The sequence below is a fragment of the Echeneis naucrates genome, chromosome 20 (assembly GCF_900963305.1).
Source record: "Echeneis naucrates chromosome 20, fEcheNa1.1, whole genome shotgun sequence".
Lineage (NCBI taxonomy): Eukaryota > Metazoa > Chordata > Actinopteri > Carangiformes > Echeneidae > Echeneis > Echeneis naucrates.
Genome location: NC_042530.1, coordinates 15,923,390 through 15,947,497, shown reverse-complemented (window position 1 = coordinate 15,947,497; position 24,108 = coordinate 15,923,390). Strand labels below are relative to the sequence as shown.

Genomic DNA, 24,108 nt, shown 5'->3' with positions numbered 1-24,108 from the left:
CTGTTGCGCATGGTTGCTAAATGCGTTGCATGAGCACTGAGGCTTTCAGGTTATAAGGCATGCTCATTCAAAGAGGAGAAAGGAGGTGAGCAGAGATGTACAGACAGAGCACTCTCTTAAACTTTACTTAAGTCCTGAAGAGGCAGCAAGAGATGCTGATCAACGACAGTAGCAAGAAAGCCACTTTTCGAATGAAAAGGTGGTCAGTCACTTGACGGCTCTGGGATGTTGGGTCACTGATGGCAAGGCAGGTTTTTCAGAAGGCTACACACACACACACACACACACACACACACACATACACGTAGGCTGTCTGTTTATTGTGTCCTATTCCTAACAGGAATAACAAAAAAAAAAAAGAGAGAAAAAAGAAATACATCTGAATTAAAGCTGACATGAGCGGGCCCTCACACCCCTTAGGATTTAGGACCACCTGGACTTGCCCACATGTCACACTCTCACATTAAAACTGAAAATGTTTCAATAGGGATGCGTGGTGTTGGTGCAACGCTTCACAAGGGTTCCCCATGTGACAGTAGAGAGCATCCACAAATTGTCATAATGTTATAATGTATGTTTTAATGTTGAGCACACACTCTGTAAATGTGCACATCTGAGGATGTTCATGCAATGACGCTGACTTCCTCTGCTCAATAGGTGACACGCTATGTGTAACTCAGTACTGACACTCGACGCATTCAGCCGTGTTGAATTTGAGGCAGATTGGACAATGTTTGCTGGAATTACAGTACAGGCCAAAAGTTTGGACACATTTTCCTATTAATGTGAATGAGAATGTGTGTCCAAACGTTTGGCCTGTACTGTATAACAGCTTCCTCTTTTTTGCCAACACATTGAAATTTGTGGCAGTGCCACACCCATCAGGTATGACTGTATGACTTCATGTGTCCAGCAGGTGACACTCTGAGTTTGCCTTTACATTAACACTCGGTTGTGTTCAGGGTGAGACTTTGATCTGGAGAACCCAAAACCTGGCAAAGCCTCAAAAACTGAGTGCCCAGTTTAGGTGGACATACTGCATTCAAATGCACACACATATGGAAAGCATCTACTGGTTTTGAAAGGGAGTCATACACTATGGTATTATATCTTAGTATTCAACACTCCTGTAAAGCTGCTCCCATAGTTCAGGCTCTGTGTAGAGATTGTCATACCTCACTGCACAACAAGCGGTGACAACTGTCAAAAAACCACTCCAGTACATGTCCATCTACGCACTGCCATTAGTGATGGAGGCCCACATTAATTCATTTGTTGTGGTGCCATTTAGAGCAGACACCCAAAACAAAGGCAGGGAAATATAATCTGTGACCACCAGTTTGTTATTACATAAACAATTAGTTGGGATGAAACGCAGTGCAGGCCTTCTCTGTGTCCCCACTGATGACAAATCATTTTAATTCATTCTAAACCTCTTGCTACAGTGTAAGTGAATTAGCCTGCAAGTATTGCTGCTGTCTCAGCATGACTGATGCGATCTCTTTGTCATTGTCTAGTGGACACACACAAAGTTATGCCTTAAACAGAACCCCTCAAATACTATCCATGTACATGTAAACGTGATGCATAAGGAAAGCTTGATTCATCACATATTCTCACATGCCATAATACTGTTGTCAGTGTACAATGTTCTGTGACCTTACATAAAACAGTCTGTCTTATATTCGGAAGGGTTATGGACTGTGGAGAAAAAATGGGCTCGTGAAGCCTCTATTGTAGCACCACGGACCACATAAGAGCAATCAAATAGTATATTAAAATCCCCTCTTTATGATTATATCACACTTGTCACTGATCCATTAGTAGCTATATCTGCCAAGCAGTGAGAATCTTAATTGCACAATTAATTCCGGCCTCTGATTGATGTGACAACTGAATTTATGGCTCGTGCAAATGCTGGGTATGCAGGAGACAAATGCGTGACAGTATTGCTGACAATTACAGCAGACTAATGGCCTGTTTCATAAGTGCCAACCCCGGTGGCCTAGTTTAAAATCATCCCTGCCATTTTCTTACAACTGGGCTGTAATTGAGGTAGTCAGACATACTTCATTTGAAGCCTTGTTTTTGCAGAAATAATGTTGTTTTAATAACTCTCTAAAATAGCTTTATACAGTAGAAATAAAAACACTTCCCTGAAATTGTTCCGATATCCAAACAAGCCCTCCATTGTTTTTCTGTTCCAACTTCAATCATCATCAGTGTTGTGTTGCTTTGTACATTATTATAATTTTTTTTTTTTAACAGCAGATGATATCTCTGCTCCTTCCTCATCATCATCTCTCAAACAAAATTACACAGCTGGTTTTTATTATGGTGCCTGCAGTACAGTGAGGTTGCCATCCATGATTTGTCCATATTAAATTTGGAAGACTTAGGAGGCTGTATTGATTTTCTTGCTGCTGAGATCCATTTACCGAGTCGGTAGAGGGAGAAATGAATTGACAGTCAAACAACACATGATCCCCTGTCTTTGGAGTGAACTAAATGATACAAAGTTTTATTTCACTGTTTCTCATTCATTTATCTACTGCTCATCATAGAATTCAATTTTACAATTAACAGTTTCGTTAAAACAATAGATTTTATTTCAAGATAGCGCCGTCTTGGTAGTGCGTCAATCCACTCAATACCCAGCTGATACCAGAAGAGTCAAGGTTAGGGGGAGAAAATCAGCTTTAGAGGCTAAAACTGTAAAGTTTCTAATTTTAACATGGATGTCCATGGCAACTGACTCATTGTGGGGGCCAGACTCTAGTGCCTATTAGAGGACCTGTACTGGTGGGAACTTCAACTAGACCACACAAGATTAAGCTCTGAAGTTGGCCTGAAAATGCCGCACTGATAGTAGTGGGTTTTGTTTTGTTTTGTGTTGTTTTGTCTTTTAATTCAGTGGCAGTGAGAATGTTGTAATACTGGATAATATGTTTGTTATGCTAATGTATTAGGAAGTCTGTTTGGGTTGAAGAAGAATGAAGGAAAACTATCTCATAATGTTTGCATAAGAAAAATAGCGTAATTATTTGTAGTATAAGCATCTCCTTCACGTTGTATGATTTATATGCTGTATGTTGAGTAAAAAAAAAAAAAAAAAAAAATTAATTTAAATTTTAAGTAGAATATGGAAACACCGAAGTGAGATGATACTATCAAGGAAGCCTGACAGTGGATTCAATATGTATAGATGCCGAAGCTGTTTTTACTTCTACAAAAATCATTAGAATACTAGAATAGTCATGCCTGTACTTGCTGTTAGCAAAGGGAATCTAGGATCAGAGCGTAAACTCCTTGATTTGGAATGAAACATCTAAACCAATGTAAGAAATTGAATCAGACATATTCCACACAAAGCAGTGGTCTCTGTAGCACTTGCAACACAGATAAATCTTTTGGATGATTGGATGTATTGGTGATAACCAGTGCTATTACAAGCTGTGCCGTATCTACAGTCATGCCAAGAAATTACATCTTTGGTGTTAATATAATTAGATGTCTCTCAGAGTAATGCTCTCTCTCCACAGTGCAATGATGATGTAATGGCGTGGAACTTTTTTTTTTTTTTTTTTTTTTTTTGCTTAAGTGCTATAGACAGAATCTTTCTGATCTGTCTTCTCAGGAGTGTATTTATGTCATAGCAAGTGACTGGATCTGATATTTTACCTCACTAAAACTTGGCAAACAACTTGAGGGGATAAGTCATTCCTTACTGGTGGAGCTGATAATTTAAGGTACTGCAACTTTTATAGCTAGCTTTCTCACAGCATTCACACATCTTCAGTTAATGAATTCCCAGTTGTTCTTCATGATCTTCATGATCTTCATGAACTCAAAAACAGAACAAAGTGCTAACCCCTGCTCAATACATTTGTACTGAACATACAGCCGGCGCTCAGGTGAAGTCAAATTAAAGGAATTGCTCATAAGGCTCTTTGGAAGGAGTTTTGTTGCGCTGTGGTTTGGCAACCTGCAATCAGTGAGAGTATCTGTGGCTTTACAAAGCTTAGAACAGTTTTGGGGCAGCAGATGCATTTTAGAGGTCACTTTCTCTTCCACTTTCTGCCTGAAAATGTCTTAAATGAGAGGGCAGTGAGATCTGGATGGTATGGGCTCTGATTTTTTACCATGGCAAAAAAAGTCTTCCAACATCACTAAAAAGCCTCCTATTGTGGAGGACTCTTTATCGAAACTGTCTGCAGAAAGCTTGATGAGGTTCATCCTTTGCTCTTTAGAAGACAAGCACTTGCATATCACTCATACTGCACTTTCCCCTTCTGATCACTCTTTTCCTTTCTTATTTTCTTTTGTTTATCACTGACACCTTTTTTTATTTCAAGAGTTCAGATGAGTTCTCCCTGTGCTATTAATCTGGCTCTTACAGACAGGATTTTCTGATCAGAGTGCAGGGTTCAGAAACATGCTCCGTCGTAATTAAAGCTAATGCTGTCAAGCGCAGCTAAAGACAATGCCAGGCCTGGTTAACGATTTCCGAGCACATCTCGGTAACGCCACCTGTTTTCATTGAGCGCTTTTCAGCAGCTGTTCCCATAATTATGCTTGCTGTCACTGCAGCGAATGAGAGGGCGCGTACCGCCGTTGTGCTATGCCCATAAACAAGGTAGTTAAAGGCCACTTATGGCAACATGGTTACTCTCCCAAAGGGGATTCAGCGTCTGTTTCCAGAACACATAATGGGCTGAAGTGTGTATGTGCAGTTGGACATAGAAAGCGCTTTTTATCCACCATTAGCTTGAAATGAGAGGCATCTGCTTCATGATGTGCAACTGGACTTTGGTTTCACAGAAACGCCTATGCAAGCATCCTTAGTGCCAAGTCCACACTTACAAAGTCACCTTTTATTTTTTTACAGAAACAACTTGTATCAATGCAACCCCTACCAGAAGTCTGTTTTTGGTTGCTGAAGGTGAGATCCACTCAATGACGCATTTGCTATAATGTCCATATAGCTGGCCACACATCCCCTCATAGACACAGAATTGGTTTTCCTAATGAGCCAAATGTGCTTCCTGGTTTGAACATCTTCATCGGATAACAGTCCCATTTTTTCAGTGCTGAGTCAAAATCTGCCGGATGGCCTGGTGAAAAACATGTGTTGTTCATTCAGAAACACTTAAAATCCACCGCTGCTCGCTGTGCTCTTCATGCCCTTCACTTTTGTGGAACAGCTTGCCTCTCAACCCTTCATTTTACCTGAATAAAGGATTTGTTTTTTAGACTTTGTGGTATTTAATATTCTACCTCTTTGGCAAAAATGTTGCGAGAAGAAACGCTGCCAAAAGAAATTTGTGTTACAATACTTATCACGCATGCACCCCTTTTGCAATTACATCCTTGGATGATTTCTTTTAGCCTTTTTAAATTCATTTCCAATGACCTTTAATGTCACCAAATTGGGCCAAGTGTGGAAAGAAGTTTCCAGCAGTGTTAATTGTTTTAGGCAGTGATGTGCGGAGAACTCAGAGTTATGTGTGAATAGAAGTAATTGCCATTCATTTGCACTCTCTCTCTCACTCTTTCTGTCCCACTCTCTTTTCATGCTTCTATCTCACGCCTTTTTTCTGCTGCTGTTTCTCTGTCACACACTTGCACAAGTCCAACACATCCTCCTTGTTAGCACATGACGAGTGAAGCAAGGTAGAAACAAAACAAAAAGGCCTATTAGGCAGATGAGACTCTTCCTAGAGTGAAGAGTGTTTTCCTCTGCCCTCATCTGTTCACCTGCGGGTGTCACTGCTGAAATGCTGCCTCTATTGCCCTCCCTTGCCCAGACAATAGACTGTAATGAATGGGAGCTACCCATCACCTTGTTAATTAATAAAGGACTTAATCGTATAATGAAGTGTGACTGCATGGCTGAGTTAGAGAGAGCGGAAATGAGGCGACATGGGCCTCTTACAGGCACTCCACACAAAAGTGGTTCAGTCATAATAAGTTCATGATCAACAGCTGAACAGAGCGCTGCACCTTTTATTCACCAGGCAACTTGACATATTTGCAGCAAAATGTGGATTTTGTTGTGATTTTAAGAAAAAAAGCTAAATTGTGATGCAACAGTCCAAATTCACTGGTTGTTGTGTTGCAGTGCAGGGCTACTTACAAACATAAATTTAACTCTGTGTACCAATATGTGGGCCACATGCAAAGTATGCTGTAGAGTGATTATGGTTCTAAGCATGAAAATTTACTTTATTTATTTAAGTTTGTGTATGTGTGGAAGATATTTGAATTTGTTAAATTCATAACTTGTTCAATAAAATCTGAACAAGTTATACGAGTAGTGGAACCACAAAAGAACTTAAAAAGTGCTCTCAAAGTTCCCACACTTATACATTGTGACTCTGGCTCGACACCTAGCTTTGGTTGGACAGGGACAGTCCAGAAAACACAGACTGATTAGTATCAACCCAAAATAGAGTTTATACTTTGGCAGGTGCCATATAGATTTCTGGATATCAGGAGAAAAAAAATATTTCAAATATAAGGCGTTGCTGATGAGGAGCGAAGTTTGGATCTGACCTGCTACTTGTTTACAAAAGCAAGAGACTGAGACAGTAAGCTCATGAGGAAAACATTTACCTAACTGTTGAATCACGTGAGAAGAAGGGGCATTTCCCATAGACTTCAATTCAATGTGACTTTTCAAAAACAGCTGAGTTTATCCCGATTATCTTCAGATAGAATGAAGGCTTAAGACTCTTCAGCATTAATTTCCCCTACGTGCAGTTATCCACAGACTGACTCTCACTCACTCACTCTGCTTTATCTGTTTCCGGGTCGCAGGGCTGCTGGAGCCAATCCCAGCACACATTGGGCAAGGGGCAGGGTACACCCTGGTCAGTCCATCACAGGCCAACACACAGAGACAGACAGTGACAAACAACCACTCACACTTGCATTCACACCTATGGTCAATTTAGGCGAGTTAACCTATACAGGATGAAACCCACGTAGACACGGGGAGAACAAGCAAACTCTAGTGGGGCGACAGCACTAACCACTATGCTGCCGTGCTGCCCTCCACAGACTCTTACAGTCTCAATCACAGCACAGTTGTGTGTAAAGTTGTGTGTTCGATGATTTTCTTAGTAGCAGTGCAACCTAGAGGAGAGCATGTCGTCTTACAGAGCCATGTTTCAATTACTGTTTATTTTCTATGATAATATTTGTTCCCTCTTCTGATGCCAGAAACAGAAAAACATGCAAACGAAAGCAGAAAAGGTGTCCACCTCGCCTTGTTTAATTTGTTTAAGCATGCATCTTTTACAGAGTTTTTACATCAGTCAATCTGTTGCCTGTCTGCTCTGTCTCAGGTGCATTCATTGGCCTGAGCCTGGAGCAATCAGCTGACTTTGAGTTTTTCTCCTGTACAGAGGTAGTTGAATCCAAGCTCTGACTGAGCTGAATTGGTGCAACGGTTCTTGTCAAGCAGCTTGACAAACTCATTCTTGCCTAGCTGACCTTGTTTCTGTCTGATGAAAATGTTACACCACTCTCCCATTCTCTGCCTCGTCTTGCTATTCTCGGAACACAGCTCTTAGTGGGCGGTTATTCTGTCATCATTTTGGATGAGACTGTGCGCACATACACTGGCACTAATGTACACACACAGGCTGAGACAGAGACCATCCAAAGTAATTTTTTCATCCAACGTATTACTATCTTAAACTGCTGAGCTAAAAGCCTGTCCAAGGGCATAACTCTCAGCCAGTATTTATTTATTTTATTTTGATGAACCAGCTTCATTAAAGTCTTCAGTAAACCCACCCTGTCAGTGACGCAAGGGGCTGTTCATCTACAACAAGTCTTCTGTAAATTCTATGTTTGTACCTTGTTGCATGGGGCTAGCGCTGGAAACCACGTGATCGCAACCTTATTGCAACTCAGCTCACGAGATGAGTTAAATTTGCTCAAGTCAACAACACGACAAAGCTTACACAATATACAGCAATAGATTTCGAAAATATATCCTTCTCAGTTGTAGGCTCAGTATTGATAGTGTGAAACACAATTACATTTTTTATTTTTCTGGTGTCAAAACTTTATGGTTACTGCTCTTAGCTTCACCTCAAGCCCAGTCCACCTGAATCCACCATCCAAACTTTGGAAGTGTGTGTGTGTATATATACAGGCGACATTTAAGCTCCCTTCATGTATTGTATTTGTTATATTTTTCCAATGCTATTATATTTTATTTTTTTTATTTTTCAGTTCCATGTCATCTTCATTCAGCTCTCTGAGGGAAACTAAAGGGTCACTTCCTGACAAGAGTCCCAATGATTTTCATATGAGTTTACTAATGATCCATTCAGGGAAAAGGCGAGTTGGCAAATTGTACGAAGAGGTGTACTGCCATTTGGAGAAAAAAAAAGAAGAAAGAAGAGCAAAAGAAAAGGGGGGCAGATAGGATGACTGTCTGGAGAATACGGGCTCAGTCACAGTGTTGAAAAGAGACTCCACCTGAACGCACTGCTGCATCCTAATAACTCCTCAGCCTCTGAAAAGAAAAGAAAAGAAAGAAAAAAATACCTTATGCTGTAGCTTTCCCTTATTTTCCTTTGCTTCACTCTTTATCCAAGCAGCTGTGAAGGGCACACACCTGGCTAACATCCATCTGGTTGTGTGTGCCCGCATGTGCGCTCATATGTGTGTGTGCGTATGTTGATGTGAGCTTATTTCAAGAGGTATTGCATTGGGGTTGTGGGGTTGATTGGTCTGACCACCAGTATTGTTCATGTGAATTCGGCTGCCATGGCAATAACTACAAATGTACACTATTATTGTGCCAATCATTGTATTTCGGCACCACTCTCAACCTTCTTGCTGAATGGGCTTGTGATCAGACAGCCTACGGCTCTTATCTGCTGAATACAAATGTGTGAAAGATAGAGAATGAGATATTATTTCTTATTCCAACAGCTTTTGATGCTCTCTAAAAACCAGGCCCATTATTCGAAAAATGGCGATTCTCACTGGCTAGTGGAAGGCATACCCTCTTTGACACATACAGAGAAAGACTTTTTATCTAATTTTTATCTTTAAAACCTGTTTGGAAAGAATAAGTGAGTTAAAAATTTTGGCTATAGCGGAAAAATCTCTGGTTGCTTTAACGGAAATGCTTTTGTCCTTAAATCTGTACCAAGTTTTCCTGCCGTTTGCATCAAAAAAGAAACTGCCAAATCATTGATGCCTGTAGTGTGTTCTCAGGAGCATTTTGCTTCTCTCACACCTCTTACCCCCTTCTTTCTGGCTGCCACCAAAAAGTAAAAAGTGAAAAATAATATATTTTTGCCCACGTCTCAGAATGCATTCCCAACATGTCACAAAATTATTTGTGAAAAGGCTGTTGTACACAGGAAGTTTGGCCAGTATGGCCAGTTGACAAAGAGCTATGTGGCATGCATGCTATCCAATCGCCTTCTTCTCCTCTTCCCCTCAACTTACCCCTCTTTGCCTTGTCTTCCACTTCCTTACCATTTTCTTGTCATTCACTCTTCCTGATCTTTTTTCCCTATTTTTGATCTACTATACTCTGCGTAATATATATATATATATATATACAGTACAGTAGTGTGTGTGTGAGCTGCACAAGTATTCACTTATTATTTGAAGACAACCTGATTTACAAGAGACCTCTTTCTCTTTCTCCCCACTACCCTCAGCCACCAGAGGAAGATGACATGGTGTTAACCCCTGATGGCACACGAGAGTTCATGACCTTTGAGATTCCTCTGAATGACTCAGGCTCTGCAGGCTTGGGTGTCAGCGTCAAGGGTAACCGGTCCAAGGAGAACCACGCTGATCTGGGCATCTTTGTGAAATCCATTATCAATGGAGGGGCTGCTAGTAAGGCAAGTTACTATACCCAACCACTTATACGCAGACCATTACCTTGAAGGATTTTATTGTTTCTGTTGTGACTCAAAGACCTGCAGTTAAGGATACAGATGAGGTGGGCCTCTGTGCTTTAGAGCTACTGCCTCACTGAAACACTGCACACTGGAATATCAGTCAGTGGAGATTGTGATTTTCAAGTACTGTTTTTCTGCCCTCAGATAGCAATTTCAACAATTTATTATCCCCTTAAAAAAAAGATTTCAAATTTGAATAAGCTGTTAATATGTTTATGAATATCAGGGATTGCAGTATCCTTTATGTACCAAGGACTCACCTCAGAAAAATACAGCAATGTTAACACTATTGTTTCCTGAAGAAATATGAAGGATGACAAGTTCAGGATTTTACCTTGGTATCTGTAGAGATCTTTTGCTACAGTGTTGTACATTAGTACTGACTGACAGTATTCACAGGTATTCTGTGAGCCGGATCTAATTTCCCCTGACCATGTCTATTTGCAGGATGGCCGTCTACATGTCAATGACCAACTTATTGCCGTCAACGGAGAGTCGCTCCTTGAGAAGACCAACCAGGAAGCCATGGAAACACTGCGCAAATCCATGTCTGTTGAGGGGAACAAGCGGGGAATGATCCAACTCATCGTGGCCCGGCAGGTGGCCAAAAGCAATGAGGTAATGAGTTGGGGAGGAGTCACAATGATTTGGCAAGAACTACTGAGCATCACAAGTTGAAATTTTAAAACAGACATTATCAATACTCTAATTATGAGCCCCTATATCTCTCAGGACTGTGCATTCCGCTTTCCCCTTGTGTACACACATACAGTAGATACTCTGCACACACTAACTCAACAAACACACATTTCTGCTTTAATTTAAAGCCAGTCAGTTTAAAAGCTGGGGAGACGTTGAATGAAGAAGAGGGATGACTACATTTCAGCCACACTCCATGATAAATGATAGCGGCTTTCTTCCACCTTACAACCAGCCCTAATCTGTTCCCCATAGCTTTTAGGAGCTTTGAGATAGCTACTAGCCACGATGCAAATCTTCAAACAGTCCCATTTCCTGTGTGAGAAAAGTGATACATCTCATATTTCCCCTCATTCTCTGTGTGATTTTCTTTGCCCACGGTGGCCCTTGATATGATATCTAAGAATTACTTCAGTGAGCTATGATTGACAGACCTGTGGAATAACACTATTGGATTGGCAGAAAAAGGAATAAACATAACCTGAATATTTATCATGAGGCAACTGTGGAGAATATTTAAAGTGACAGTATTTCAACTTCATGAAATGTCCATTGTGATAAGGAGTTAATCCCAACCCACTATTATTAAAGAACAAAATTAGAACTTGAGTAGCTAAACAAGGTGAATAGAAATTTGATTTAATTGACTGTGAAACACTTAAAGTACTGTGTGGGGAAGCATTTCAGGTTTGTGGATTGATGTGTAAATACTTGAACATGCTCGCTCACATTAAGTTGCCCTGCATTCAGAGGTTGCAGCTCAGGTTTGATTAGTGTTGCTGTGACTCTAATTGGAGCCCATGTCCCATTGCTGTGTGTCAGTTCTGAGTGTCACGCTGAGCCCTGTCCTCCCTCTCTGCCCTTCACCCTCCCTGTTATTCCACATCCTCCAAGCACTGTCGCTTTCTTCTCGACCAAGCATCGTTCCCCTAATGCCCAGAGAGCTTGTTTGTCTCCTAGTTATAATCTTAATTTTCACCACCTTTCCCCTCAACTCATGGTGCTCCATATCCGAAAAGGTATAAATGGGAGAAACACAGTTGGAGACTGGAGTTGAATGTCCACAGGTATCCCTCATGTTGCTTCATTACTGTTGAAACAATCAAGGGCTACAAGCCTCTTGCAGTGTCTTTCTCAAATGGGAATATTAAGGCTGCAGGCATTTGATGATATATATATATATTTTTTTTTTTTTTTTTTTTTTTCCAACAGAAGGTCATTCAGTTTTTACAGTGATACAAAACTCAATATTTAAAAATTTAAGGGTCATTTCTATATTACCTGTTGGTCTCATTCCTTAATTTCCCTGCTAAAACGCAGTCATGTAGTTCCGTAAAAATAAAGGGACTGTTATAAAACGAGAGGCAAATGAAAATGTGCTTGAAAGCAAGAATGGGTCTCATAACAGCATAAAAATGCATTCAAAAAGTCCTATAATTAATTTCATGTCTATGTAATTGAATTTTTAAATGAATTTTATTTTATTTAATTTATGTCTTTATTTTTTATTGGGTGGGGGGTAATTGTTGCTGGACAAATGAATCAATTAATAATGATAATAATAATAATAATACCATACCCTCTGAGCAGCACAGTTTCTTGAGGGCAGATTGGGGGCCGCAAGGAGATGCTATGAAAAAATGTCAAGATGGGCCAAGGCCAGCTAGGTGGAATGTTAATTTGCCAACAAGCATTAACAGTGGTGTTGCTTTGCAGCTCTGGAGACAGCTGTTGATGAGTTAAGGGTTGAAGTTTAATCCTGATTGGCTGGTAAAAAAAAAAAAAAAGGCTGTTAATTTTAACATTATCCATGCAGCAATACCCCTCCTTCCCAGCTCTTCAGGTTAAGACTGCTCTCAGGCAGACATCACATGCAAAAACTGGAGAACTGCCATTCATTTTGCCCCGCTGTGTTGACAAAATGATGCGATACAGCAGAAAAAAAGGAAAAAAAATCACACAACAAAAAGAGGATTCAACAATTTTACTGCTCAAATATTATACACCCCATGCAGTGTTGCAGTGTCAAACCCATGGATATTTGACTAACCAGACTTATATTCATTTTATATTTTATATCTCTCTGTGTTATTGATCAACTTTCCCCAGAAATCATCACTGCATTTTTACATACACTTCTCTTTTCATTCTGGCTTTGTTCCTGCCACACTTTTCCCTGTTCTGCTATCGCTCCCCTCCTAACCCACTTCCTGATGAGGGGAGAGGACACATGTCCCTCCTGGGAAAGCTCAGCCCCAAGGTTCAGTGAGTTCTATCACTTCGGTCCAGTCGCTCTCCTGCCCTCTCTAATCCCTCACCAGCAGGCAGATAGCTAGACAGAGTGACACTGAGCAGACCGCTCGTTTCAGACAGATGCCTCTGTAGAAGCACTAAAAATCCATTTTTATATCACTGCTTCTGTAGGTACATGGATAAAAGATGACGTTTTTACATTAGAGGTCGCAACAATTCTGATCCATTTAGAGACAATTTGCAAGAGAGTTTGTATCTAACTTGACATTTATTTAAAAGCCAGTTGCTGGCATGCAGCATATTAATGATGTTGCAGAGAAAAGTGCAAAGGGAAGGGAGATGCGATGCAATCGTGTGTTTGAGATCTCATCCATGAAAGTCCCATTACAGACAATCATGCATTGCTTAAGCTGTAGAGCTTTCAGGAAGTTTAGTCATTTGAAAAGGTCCCATAAAGTCACAAGTGGCAATGTAATATGCTAGATGCAGAAAATATAGCGTTTTAAATGAAAAACATTAAGGTCAGCTGCAAACCTCAAATAAGGAAAGCAGAAGTTAAAAGGCAGCCACCCCCCTCACTTTCTTCACCACTCTGCTGTGTTGGCCAGGCAGATTCGTGGCAAGCCAGCACCAGTTTGCCACTGTCACCCAGCCAAATGGGAGTGAGCACTGGAGGCCACCATTGAAATGAATTAGATCCATCACTGTCTGCAGGGGAGAGGAGCAGTACAGCCTAATGCATCAGAGGTGGGGACTTGGATGGCTATACCATATCCAGGCCACCTCAAACCATGAAAATTGCATTGATTTCATCATGGCTCAGTTCTTTAGGTTATAAGTATGATAATCTTTGCTAGAGGAGAGCAGTGTCTCTTGATAGTTTAGCTTGTTTGGTTTGGTGGGAGTTTGCAAAACACTGCGCACCAGACATAGAGATGGAGACCCTGTAATATGTGGATATGGATATGGAAAGAAAATACCTTAATAGAAATGCGAAATATACAATATGGCTGTCATTGTGCTTGGGGACTGTGTGCCCACCCAGAGTTACCATGTCACAAAAAACACACACAAATGCATTACCTTCAAACACACACACATTGCCCAAGGTCTCTCAGGAGCCCATTTATTTCCAGCACAACCTCCACACAGATCGTCTCAGTGGCAAAGACAAGTGTTTCAATAGGTGGGTTCATGCTGCCGATGATGGAGCATGATTAAGCCCACATCTGAGGCGGAGTACCTTGTCTGTATTTCCTGCCATTAAAGATGTGAATGGCCTTGGTCTCCATTTAAAATTAGATTGTTTTGTGACCATGGGAGGAAAAGAAAACACACACATGCACCAAAAAAAAACCCAAAACAAAACCCACTTGGTCTTGTTTGTGGATATATTTAACCTAAGAAAGCAGTCTGCCTAAAATATGCCTGACACGCACTAAGACCAGAAATTTTCTGCCCTATCAAGGCAAATACAAAACAAATTTTAATTTAGCAAAGTCATAGGACAGTAGTGAGTCGAAGAAGCAGAAAAGTCAAAAACATGTCAGGAGAGCTTATGTAGTCTGTTAGAAACCAACCATAATTCCAATACCTTACCAATACCTACCTTACCTCGAACTGAAAACAAAGGTAGGCTGGAAAAGTATAATTTATTCCATTTGAATATGCTCAGTACACACCAGCATAGATGCCCACATACACTCACACACACACCAGAGGGATTAATTCCTCCTTTGTTCTCGCCTAGCAGATAGCCCCTGTTTGAAAAACTACTATTCTGCCCCAGATAGTTGGGCGCTATGATTGGTCACAAGCAATGAAATTTACTGCAAGTCATTTTGGTTCCATGATTTATTTATTTACTTGGCATGTTTTCTGTCGTTTGTCTGTTTTAAGTTACAAAGAGTTCTGATGGAGTTACATCTGTCTCAATAGTTCCTGGTTGTTCATTGATTTATTTTGACTTTCTCTTTTTTTCTCTACATTCTATATGGTTCTCATTCTCATTCCCGCCATATTTCAAGTATTAAATATGACATCTCTGTCAGTGCCATCCAAGTGTACTGCCAACTGTTTGCATAAATTTGCATCCATACAGTATGGATCAGCATTGTCTTTGCATGATCTTTTATTCAGCCCTCAGGCTTTGTTTTGGTTATATATTTACAACCCCAATTCCCAAAAAGTCAGGACACTTTGTTGTTAATAAAAACAGGATACATTGATTTATAAGTCTCGAAAACCAATATTTTATTTACAATAGAACATAAACAACATATCAGATGTTAAACGGAGACATTTTACAATTTTGGAAAATCATTCCTCATTTTGAATTTGATGGTAACACATCTTAAAAAATTTGAAACAGGGCGATTGTGACTATTGTGTTGCATCCCTTCTGCCTTTAACAAATTTCCATAGACATCTGGGAAGTGAGGAGACTAGTTATTGGAGTTTTAGGAGAGGAATTTTGTCCTATTCTTGTCTGATGCAAGATTCTAGCTGTTCGTCAGTCCTGTGACTTTGCTGCTAGATTTTTCCTTTCATGATGCCCCGAGATGTTGCTCTCAAACCTCAATGTACTTTTCAGCATTGATGGCTCCTTCCCAGATGTGTAAGCTGCCCATGTCAAAGACACTAATGCAACCCCATACCATCAGAGGTGTAGGCTTTTGAACTGTCTGCTGATAGCAAGCTCGATGGTCCTGCTCCTCTTTAGTCTGCAGAACACAGAATCCATGGTTTTCACAAAGAATTTAAAATTTTGATTAATCTGACCACAGAACACTTTTCCATTTTGCCTCAGATAACTTTAAATGAGCTTTGGCCTAGTGAAGATGCCAGCGTTTCTGGCCTGTGCTCACATGTGGCTCCTACTTTGCATGATACAGCATTAACTTGCATGTGTGGATTGCACACTGAACTGTGTTCACTGGCAGTAATTCCTGGAAGTGTTCCTGAGCCCATGCAGTGATCAGTGATGTCCAGTAGAGAATCATGCCTGTTTTTAATGCGGTGCTGCCTCAGGGCCTGAAGATCACGAGCATCACGGGGAGACTGCTGATTTGTGGGACTCACTTTTCGGACTCATCAATCCAATGTGTCCCACGCAAGCTCAATTGGAGAGAGGACTAGACTAGTGAGGGGGCCAAACTATCTTTTGAAGAACATCTTCCTTTTCTTTTTTGTCCAGGTAACCCTGACAAAGCTTGGAAAAATGCTTATGGACATTATCTTGCTGCAAAACAAATTTTCAAACCCACAAGTCTTAGTCCAGATGGAACTTCATGATGCTGGAGGATGGCGTGGGACTTTTCCTTCTTCATGAGACCCTTTACTTCTAACATATATCCTGCTGTCATCATGGCACTACCATCTACATACTTTATTGCGTGTTACACATTGTTTTTTTAAGTTGTTCATCAGTTTATCTGTAGATAGAGCCTGTGATTAGAACCATGGTTCACATGCTTTCATTGGTCCAGAGAAGTTTTTTTGCAGTCATCATAGATCCAATTTTTGTGTTCTTTAGTCACCCATATCTCTTTTTCTTGCTCTGTGGGCGAAGTTGTGTTTTTTTGCAGATATACAACCCTTCAGACCAGCCTTTGTCAACCGTCTTGCCACACATGTCTGAAATGTGTTTTGACCCTATCATGTTGATTTCTTCCTTTATTTGTGGTGCCAGTCTCTCTTACTGTTGATTATTATATGTTTTCCTTCTTTCCTTTTTAGTAATCCCCTTTTTCTATCATCATCATTTCCCGTTACTTCTAGTCTGCTCAAGCTGTAGTAAACACAGAATGGTGTGTCTGAAACATTTTGCAATTTCTCTTTCAGTGTAGCCTCCCTCTCCCAGTGTATAAATCTGTACTCTTGTTTTTTTATTCAGCTGATTCTTTCTAGCCATTTCTGTGCCTGTTTGTCAGAGATATGAACACAGTTTAGATTTATTGGGAATTTTTATGTCTGATAGGCCAAAGAGTTAAAGTGAATATTGTAAGTTTTTGATTTGTTTATCACTTATGGACTGATGATGCCTGACCACTACCCTAACCCCAACCCCAAGGTAAGTTAAGGAAAATTGTGCATATCTCTGAAAAATAGATGTCATCTCAAGTTTCAAACTTAATTTTCCTTTGAGGGGGTAACAAGTTCTCAATTCAAACTTCAATTCACTGAGGGAACAATCTTTTTGCTAAAGACACGTCCAGACTTTTACCATTCATTTTCTCAAAGACCATCAGATTATGGTAATGTTCATAAACTTTAAGAAATACTTCTTCTATGGGGTTCATTAAGACTTGACAATAGTAATAAAACTTACAAGAAAGTACATTTACAAGAAAATAAAACATGTATGTAGCATGTCTGAATGTAAGTCAGCAGCTGCTCACCTCTGCTATGGCTTACAACAAACAAAATGAACAATATCTGGGCTCCAAACTCCACACAGAATGGTTTGTGCCCCCCCCTCCCAACTTGGCAGTCAATGAGAGGAAATTTAAGGAAACCTTACACCAATAAACAGAACTGCATTTTATCCCTGCACTCACAGAATGTACATGCTCATTCTTGTCCCCTTTATGAATGTTTGATCAGTGGTGGTTATTTGTTTCTTTTTCTAGCAACACCAATAGCAGTTCATGACATTTCCAAGACCTTTATTATACTGGCATCTAAAAGCAGACAGGCTGATGATGATAAACATGTTTGTGACTAGAATTCATTTCTCCGATTTGAAATTCATCACGCATTGTGCTCACACATCTCTCTATGTATTTTGATGTTATTTACCACAGAGAGCTGCTGCAGACATTGACGATTTTTGACAGAATGGCTGCCATATGTTTTTTGTTGTGTTTTGTTTTGCTTTTTTTTTTCTTTTTTTTTTTCTTGCTCACAGCTCACAGTGCAGCTGAAACTTCTCAAGTGAAGCTGTGCCTTAATCAGGGCAACATTAACATACCTTCTCATCCTCCATTGCCTGTTTGCCAGTCAACTAGTTCACTCATTCTATGCATCTTCAGATTGAGTTGGATTTCACAGCATGTGATTTTGACATTGCTGTGCTCTGCCATGTAGTTCTCAGTATAATTCATCAACCACAACTTCTGCCTCAGGATGTCCAGTGATCATCATTTGTTTGATTTCATTTACTGACATAAAGATATTTGTAACTTTCACTTTGTCTTTTTCTTCGATTATCTTAGCAGAGCTCCCTGTCACTTGAAGCTTTTACGTGAGGAATACCCACCCTCTTTGATTATTATAAAGACTTGCCAGTCACACAAACTGCAATTATGAAACCACGCCATTGTGGCCCAGTGCCTGAAGTCACCTGAGTATCATATTCCCTGCCTAAATTTTAACATTTTCTTTAATCACAGTATAGCCCTACCATGACATAAATATCTGCTGTCCTTGTTCTGTTCTTCAAGAAATATAAAAACTAACACCAACAGTGGCTGTGCTGTGGAGGTTTTGATGTACAGTACAGGCCAACATGGCGGCTGAAGGAATGGGATGGCTCATAGTACCATGATCCCAAGGATGGTCGGAGCATCATGTATGCGTGAGGCGTGTTCACCAGCGAGTAAAATAAAAATGATGCATTTTAATGACAGGGTGTCACAGAGAAGCTATTTTTTTTATTATCTGGCCATTAGTTTTGGAATGATGAGCAACCATATCATAGCATACCTTACTCATCTGTTTTCCAGCTGCACCATTAGGGAACATGGTCAGCTAATAGGCAAGGTAGAACTTAAATGCTGTTTTATTATTGATGAAAAGCAGCAGGGGGGAAAGGAGAATGATCCAAGCGGCAAAGCTTTCACCCTAGCATTGTTGTATCACAGAAGCTTGCAATCACAGTGGTTTAGTTAACTACATGAAGAGGCGAGGCAGCAGTTCACTGTGCATCTAAAAGAGTGCCTAGGTGGTCGCCTCAGCATGCCAATGGCACATTTTTGTAATTCATTCCAATAGTGTCGCTGTTAGTCACTAAGAGAACGTTTATGCAAAGAGACAAAGGGGAAGGAAGTGGTTGGCCCTAACAAAAGATGCTCTTGGATGAGAGAAGGGCTGATCGATAGCGCCTTGAGAGAGCTATCAATCAGAGTCCCAGCTTAGTAAATTATGGTTTTATTAGTATTGAGCTGACCACTGCTGGCAGAGATCTTAGAACATTGAGATGCTGGCCCACAGCTGAGGCAAAAGAAAAGGATGGGAATCTGGGCTAACCCCACCCTTGCACCTTAATGTAGAGTGATTGAAACCCATTTAGATCATGACATGTAAGAACTACAACTCCCCTGTTGTCATCAGATTGATTCATGGAAAGGGGATAGAGCAAGACCACAGAGCAGTGCACTCTGGGAGATGCAGTTTGTAACAAAGTGGTGATTTAAATTGAAGAGAGTAGATCGCAGAGCAGTAGAAATGCAATTCCAGTGTTGCCAGGCCCTCATTCCCAGCCTGCTCTCTGAGGACTAACTCATTTAGGAGCAGCAGGGGAAACTCAATAGGACCAATTGAGAGAATAATATCTTTAATCTGGTGGTTGAGTGGGCTGCTTGGGCACAGTAGAGGACTGCCGAGGTGAAGTGTGTGCTTTAGTCTCTGAAAACCCAAGTGCCGTTAAGCAGCATACATGCAAGTACATGAACACACACACAGACATGCATATTTTCCTTTCACTTCATAGTGTGGTTAATGCACTGTTCATTTTTCAGCCATATATGATAGTATTTCACTGTGCTTGAATGCAGACAGTATGAAGACAGTATTGACAGAAGCAGAAGTATACACCAAACAGGCATAACATTCTGACCACTGACAGGTGAAGTGAATTACACTGATTAACTCTTCATCATGACACCTGTCAGTGGGTGGGATATACTAGGCAGCAAGTTAGTGTTGTGATCTCAAAGTTGATTTGTTAGAAGCAGGAAAAATGGGCTGGCATAAGGATTTGAGCGAGTAAGGGTTAGGGTTAGGGTTAAATTGTGATGGCTAGACAGCTTGGTCAGAGCATCTTCAGAACTGGCAGTCTTGTTGCTCACGGTCTGAAGTATTAAGTCTTTATCAAAAGTGGTCCAATGAAGGAACAGTGGTGAACGGGTAACGGGTGACAGTTTCATGGGTGGCCAAGGCTCGTTGATGCAAGGCTGGTCATTGTGGTCTGATCCAACAGAGGAGCTACCGTCACTCAAACTGATGAAGAACTTAATTCTGGTTCTGATGGAAGTGAGTCAGAATCCATAGTGCATTGCAGTTTGCATATGGGGCTGCATAGTATGGTCATGGTTATCTTTAAGTGCTGGTTTGCTTAAGTGCAGCTTCACAGAGCTGCTGGTATTCACTGGCTAGTGATTAAGGATAGTACAACATTAAAATCTGATCAGGAGTTATTCTCCCCAACTCTGTTGGCGTCCTGGTTTCCTTTCTGTGTGATGTGTGGGTGAAATTGAAGTTTAGCTCAGACTTCTTAAAACACCTCATAGTCCACTTTGCGAAGCACTTGCGTAAGAAAAGCCTCTGCTGCCTTGTTCCCTGACTTTCATTCGCTTCTCACATCCACCCAGGGAAGTGAGATGTGCCCAAGGCAGGATGCAGCAGCTTATGGACTGTAATTACAGCATTATAGTGGAGGTTGACTGGATTAGGGCCAGAGCAACAGACTGAGACCAGGATAGAAGGCTAGGAAATGGCCATGGTCTACACATTATTAGCCTTAGCTGACAGCTTAAGACTGGCTCTGTCCACACCTTGAGACTTCTCCTTCACCGAACACTCAAGGTCACAGAGATGCTGATGCACCATCAAAAACACATTTTTGTCTTCACTTACCAAAAATTCATATAAACACACAAGCCAATGCATATAAATAGAGTTGCATATGCACACTGACATTCATGTTACATTTTTCCCTACACTAACAAAATACTTTTCTAACAGAAAAACACAGACATGCTCATTGAGTTCAGTCACTGAGCAGCAGCTGATCTTGACTGGGCTCAGTGTGAGTCACATTGCTCTGCCCTCTCCTTCAGTCAACAGGATTATCCACTCTGAAAATGACTAGATTAAGACAGATTAAACTCATGATGTGGTGATGGGGGGGAGGGGGGGGGGGGGGTGTAAAAGGAAAAGGAGTAAAATCTCACCACTGAAAGACTTGAACAAAACCATCCACTCTCGGACAAATAAATTGTTTAGGTATTTAATCAGCAGCACTTTGAACACTGTGATACCACAAAGCAGTTTAATTTTCCTTTTTGATATTTATATGTTGTGCATTTTGATGTAATTATGTCTTTTGATGCTAACGCTAACTCCCACTTTCTTCTGCATATTTCATCATTTTATCTGATCCAAGAAACTGCTCCAGTGAAGATTCTATTAAAAAATAAATAAATAAAATACTGTGTTTTGAATATTAAACAATGGAGTGGAACATTTCACATAATATCACAGCTTGTGATACACACTTAAAAAATTCAGTAAATATTGGCAATTAAAGGTTTAAGGGAGACAGAGAAGATGAATAAATTAATGACTTCTGTGTTTTCACAACACGTGAGTTGTGGCTCACTGGTGGACTGTGAAGTTGAGCTGAGTTATCATTTGCAAGACATGGAAATTTTGGATAAAAAATTATATATGAAATAACATTTATGTTTAAAAACAAAGTTATCCTTTTTGTGTTTTTCTTTTGTTTGGGCTTATCACTGAGAGAGGCCAGTTATAATAATTTCTAACTTTCAGAGATTGGTTACCACATCTTATAATTGCTATCTCAGTCTCATTGCTTTCCAGCAGAATTACATTTATGGGGAAAAAAGGAAAAAAACAGCTTAGTATTAAAATGGATAGCTGGTCAGAAACAAGAGACAGACAGTGAAATTTCAAGAACTCTCTCCATTAAGACTTTAGCTGACTCCTTTGCCAATGACCAAGGAGTGTCACAATTGTAAGATCTTTGTCTAACACACTAGACTGAAAAACTGAGACTGAGCAGATATATATTTTGAGACAAGTACCAGACAGGTGGAACCAGATTTGCTGAAATATTTTGGTACAAGACCTTTATGAGACAAATAGTTCCCAACAGCGAGGAGCCACTGCACCAGATTTCTTGATTGATTTCAAAACAAGATGCTTGTACAATGAGGATGAGTGCAGGTCAGGAAAGCTAAAATTTCGATGACAGATTTGTTTGTGTGACATTTAAAAAACCTGAAAATATGTGCGTGAGAACCAAACCCTAAACACTGACGATGTGCCAAAGTATTAGCATACACAAAAGCAGACTTCATTAATACTGGATATACAAAGAATATACAAAGAATAAATTGCTTTTAGCTCTTTGTTAAATGAAGTCTATTTGCCTTAGAGGCTTCTGAATATTTTCAAAATAAGTCTGTTCACGTCTCTGACATTGAGGGAGACGGTGATGTTAAGTGACATCGATTCCACTTGACACACCCTGTACACCCTTAGCTGCTTACTTTCTGATTGAGTGTGTCCACATGTTTCCAAACCTGTTATCTGAAACCTCCAAACTTATCACCTGTGAGCTCATGACAAGTCTGTGCCAGATCCAAAAAGGATTAAAAAGTCTGGAGGTGTTGAGTAAAGGAAAGAGAAGTTGGTAAAATAAATCTTCATTTAAACAATTTAGACCTTACTCCTAAATCATCAGAGGACATACTTTTTATTGCCAGTTTGCCAGTGGCCACAACTCTGATTGTAATTACGTTGACCCAGGCCATGATTTCAAAGTAACACACATGCGTACATTCCCAACTTACTGTTGGCTCTTATCAGCACAACGCCAGATAAAGTCCTGCGCTCTCCACCTCATTAAACTTCTCATTTATATTAAACAGTCATTAAGTCCCTTTTGCATGGTATGTGTCTCTCAGGACACGCCACTCTCACGAGGCACTGACTTGACGGCACCCACACCGCACCGTGGCCTCAGTCCTCACACTTTCTGCAATTCCTTCTTTTTCTGTCTCAACATTCCTCCTATTGTTTACAAGGAGCTCAGCACTAGGGCTGTGGGTGTTTCCTCCTCCTCCTCCTCCTCCTCTCTTTCTTCTTCTTTTCCTCCTTTCTCTGGTTGCTACTGCTGTCTGATCTTTTACTCCCCTCTCTTGGCTGAGAACCAGCAGAGTGAGACATCAATATTAGCCAGGGTCTCCTGGTTTTAAAGCATGCTTAAGGTACGGAGTTGAACTGCGCAGGACTATCTAGCTGTGAGGGAGTTATCTATAATAGGTCATGTTCAGGGAGTTCATCTCCAGTGCATTCCACTGGCTGCTATGAAGCACTGTGGGAAATATGGCCGAGGCCCATGCTTTATTCTCTAACTCTCAGCACATGCATTTTTTTCTCTCTGTACCTTCTGTCTCTTCCTGTGGTAGCACCATTGTCTCTAAAAAGAAAATATCATATTTTAAACACCTTAAAAAAAAAAAAAAAAAAAAGCAGACACAGTATCCGGACCCAGTGGTCCAAAACTCACAGACTAACTGCTAACCATGTCCCCCTGTCAAGACTGACACGCTCTGAGCGTACAGTGTGCTCAATAACCAGCAATGCAGCACATTGACCACATGGCAAATGTCACTGGTCCATTTACTAGGGCTCATTGTTAGAGACAGCTGTCTATTGGCCTATGGGAAATCCATGGAGCTTTATCCAGCTTGCACTTTTGAAGGAGCTGTTTCACACTGCTGAACCAGAAAATACCAACGTAAGCCGTGATGGGGGCTGAAGCCCCAGATTCATGTGTTTGGAGTATAGATGGCATCACATTAGGAGCTATTAAATTCAGACACATTTTCTTCCTTCCTCTGTGGGACTGTATATATATCTCCAAATTTTACACAGGGGGCATATAATGCTTCACTTTTTCCAATTCAAAAGAGAATGTGAGATTTTTTTTTTCTTTTCATCAACATTTTTATTTTATCTCGATGACTGCACCCAATTTTGGGCTTGAGATCCAATATTGTTGTTTTAATTTAAAAAGCACATATAACATATATCATTAGGGATTATTTAAGTTTATTTAATTTAATATCACATAGAATTAGTGTATATAGAATAATGCTAAAGTTAATTCATTATTAAAATCTGTGGAAGAAAAAAAACCTACACACACACACACACACACACAGAAAAAAAAAAC

The 24,108-nt window shown here is 40.3% G+C and overlaps 1 protein-coding gene across 1 annotated transcript in view; it reads left to right on the top strand.

Annotated features, from left to right (window-relative positions):
- LOC115061381 (partitioning defective 3 homolog) overlaps positions 1 to 24,108 on the top strand; it is a 344,220-nt gene that overhangs the window by 177,070 nt on the left and 143,042 nt on the right. Inside the window, exons 13-14 of the mRNA XM_029529689.1 lie at positions 9,699 to 9,887; positions 10,395 to 10,565. Coding sequence (XP_029385549.1) covers positions 9,699 to 9,887; positions 10,395 to 10,565 — 360 coding nt within the window. The remainder of the gene's footprint in view (positions 1 to 9,698; positions 9,888 to 10,394; positions 10,566 to 24,108) is intronic.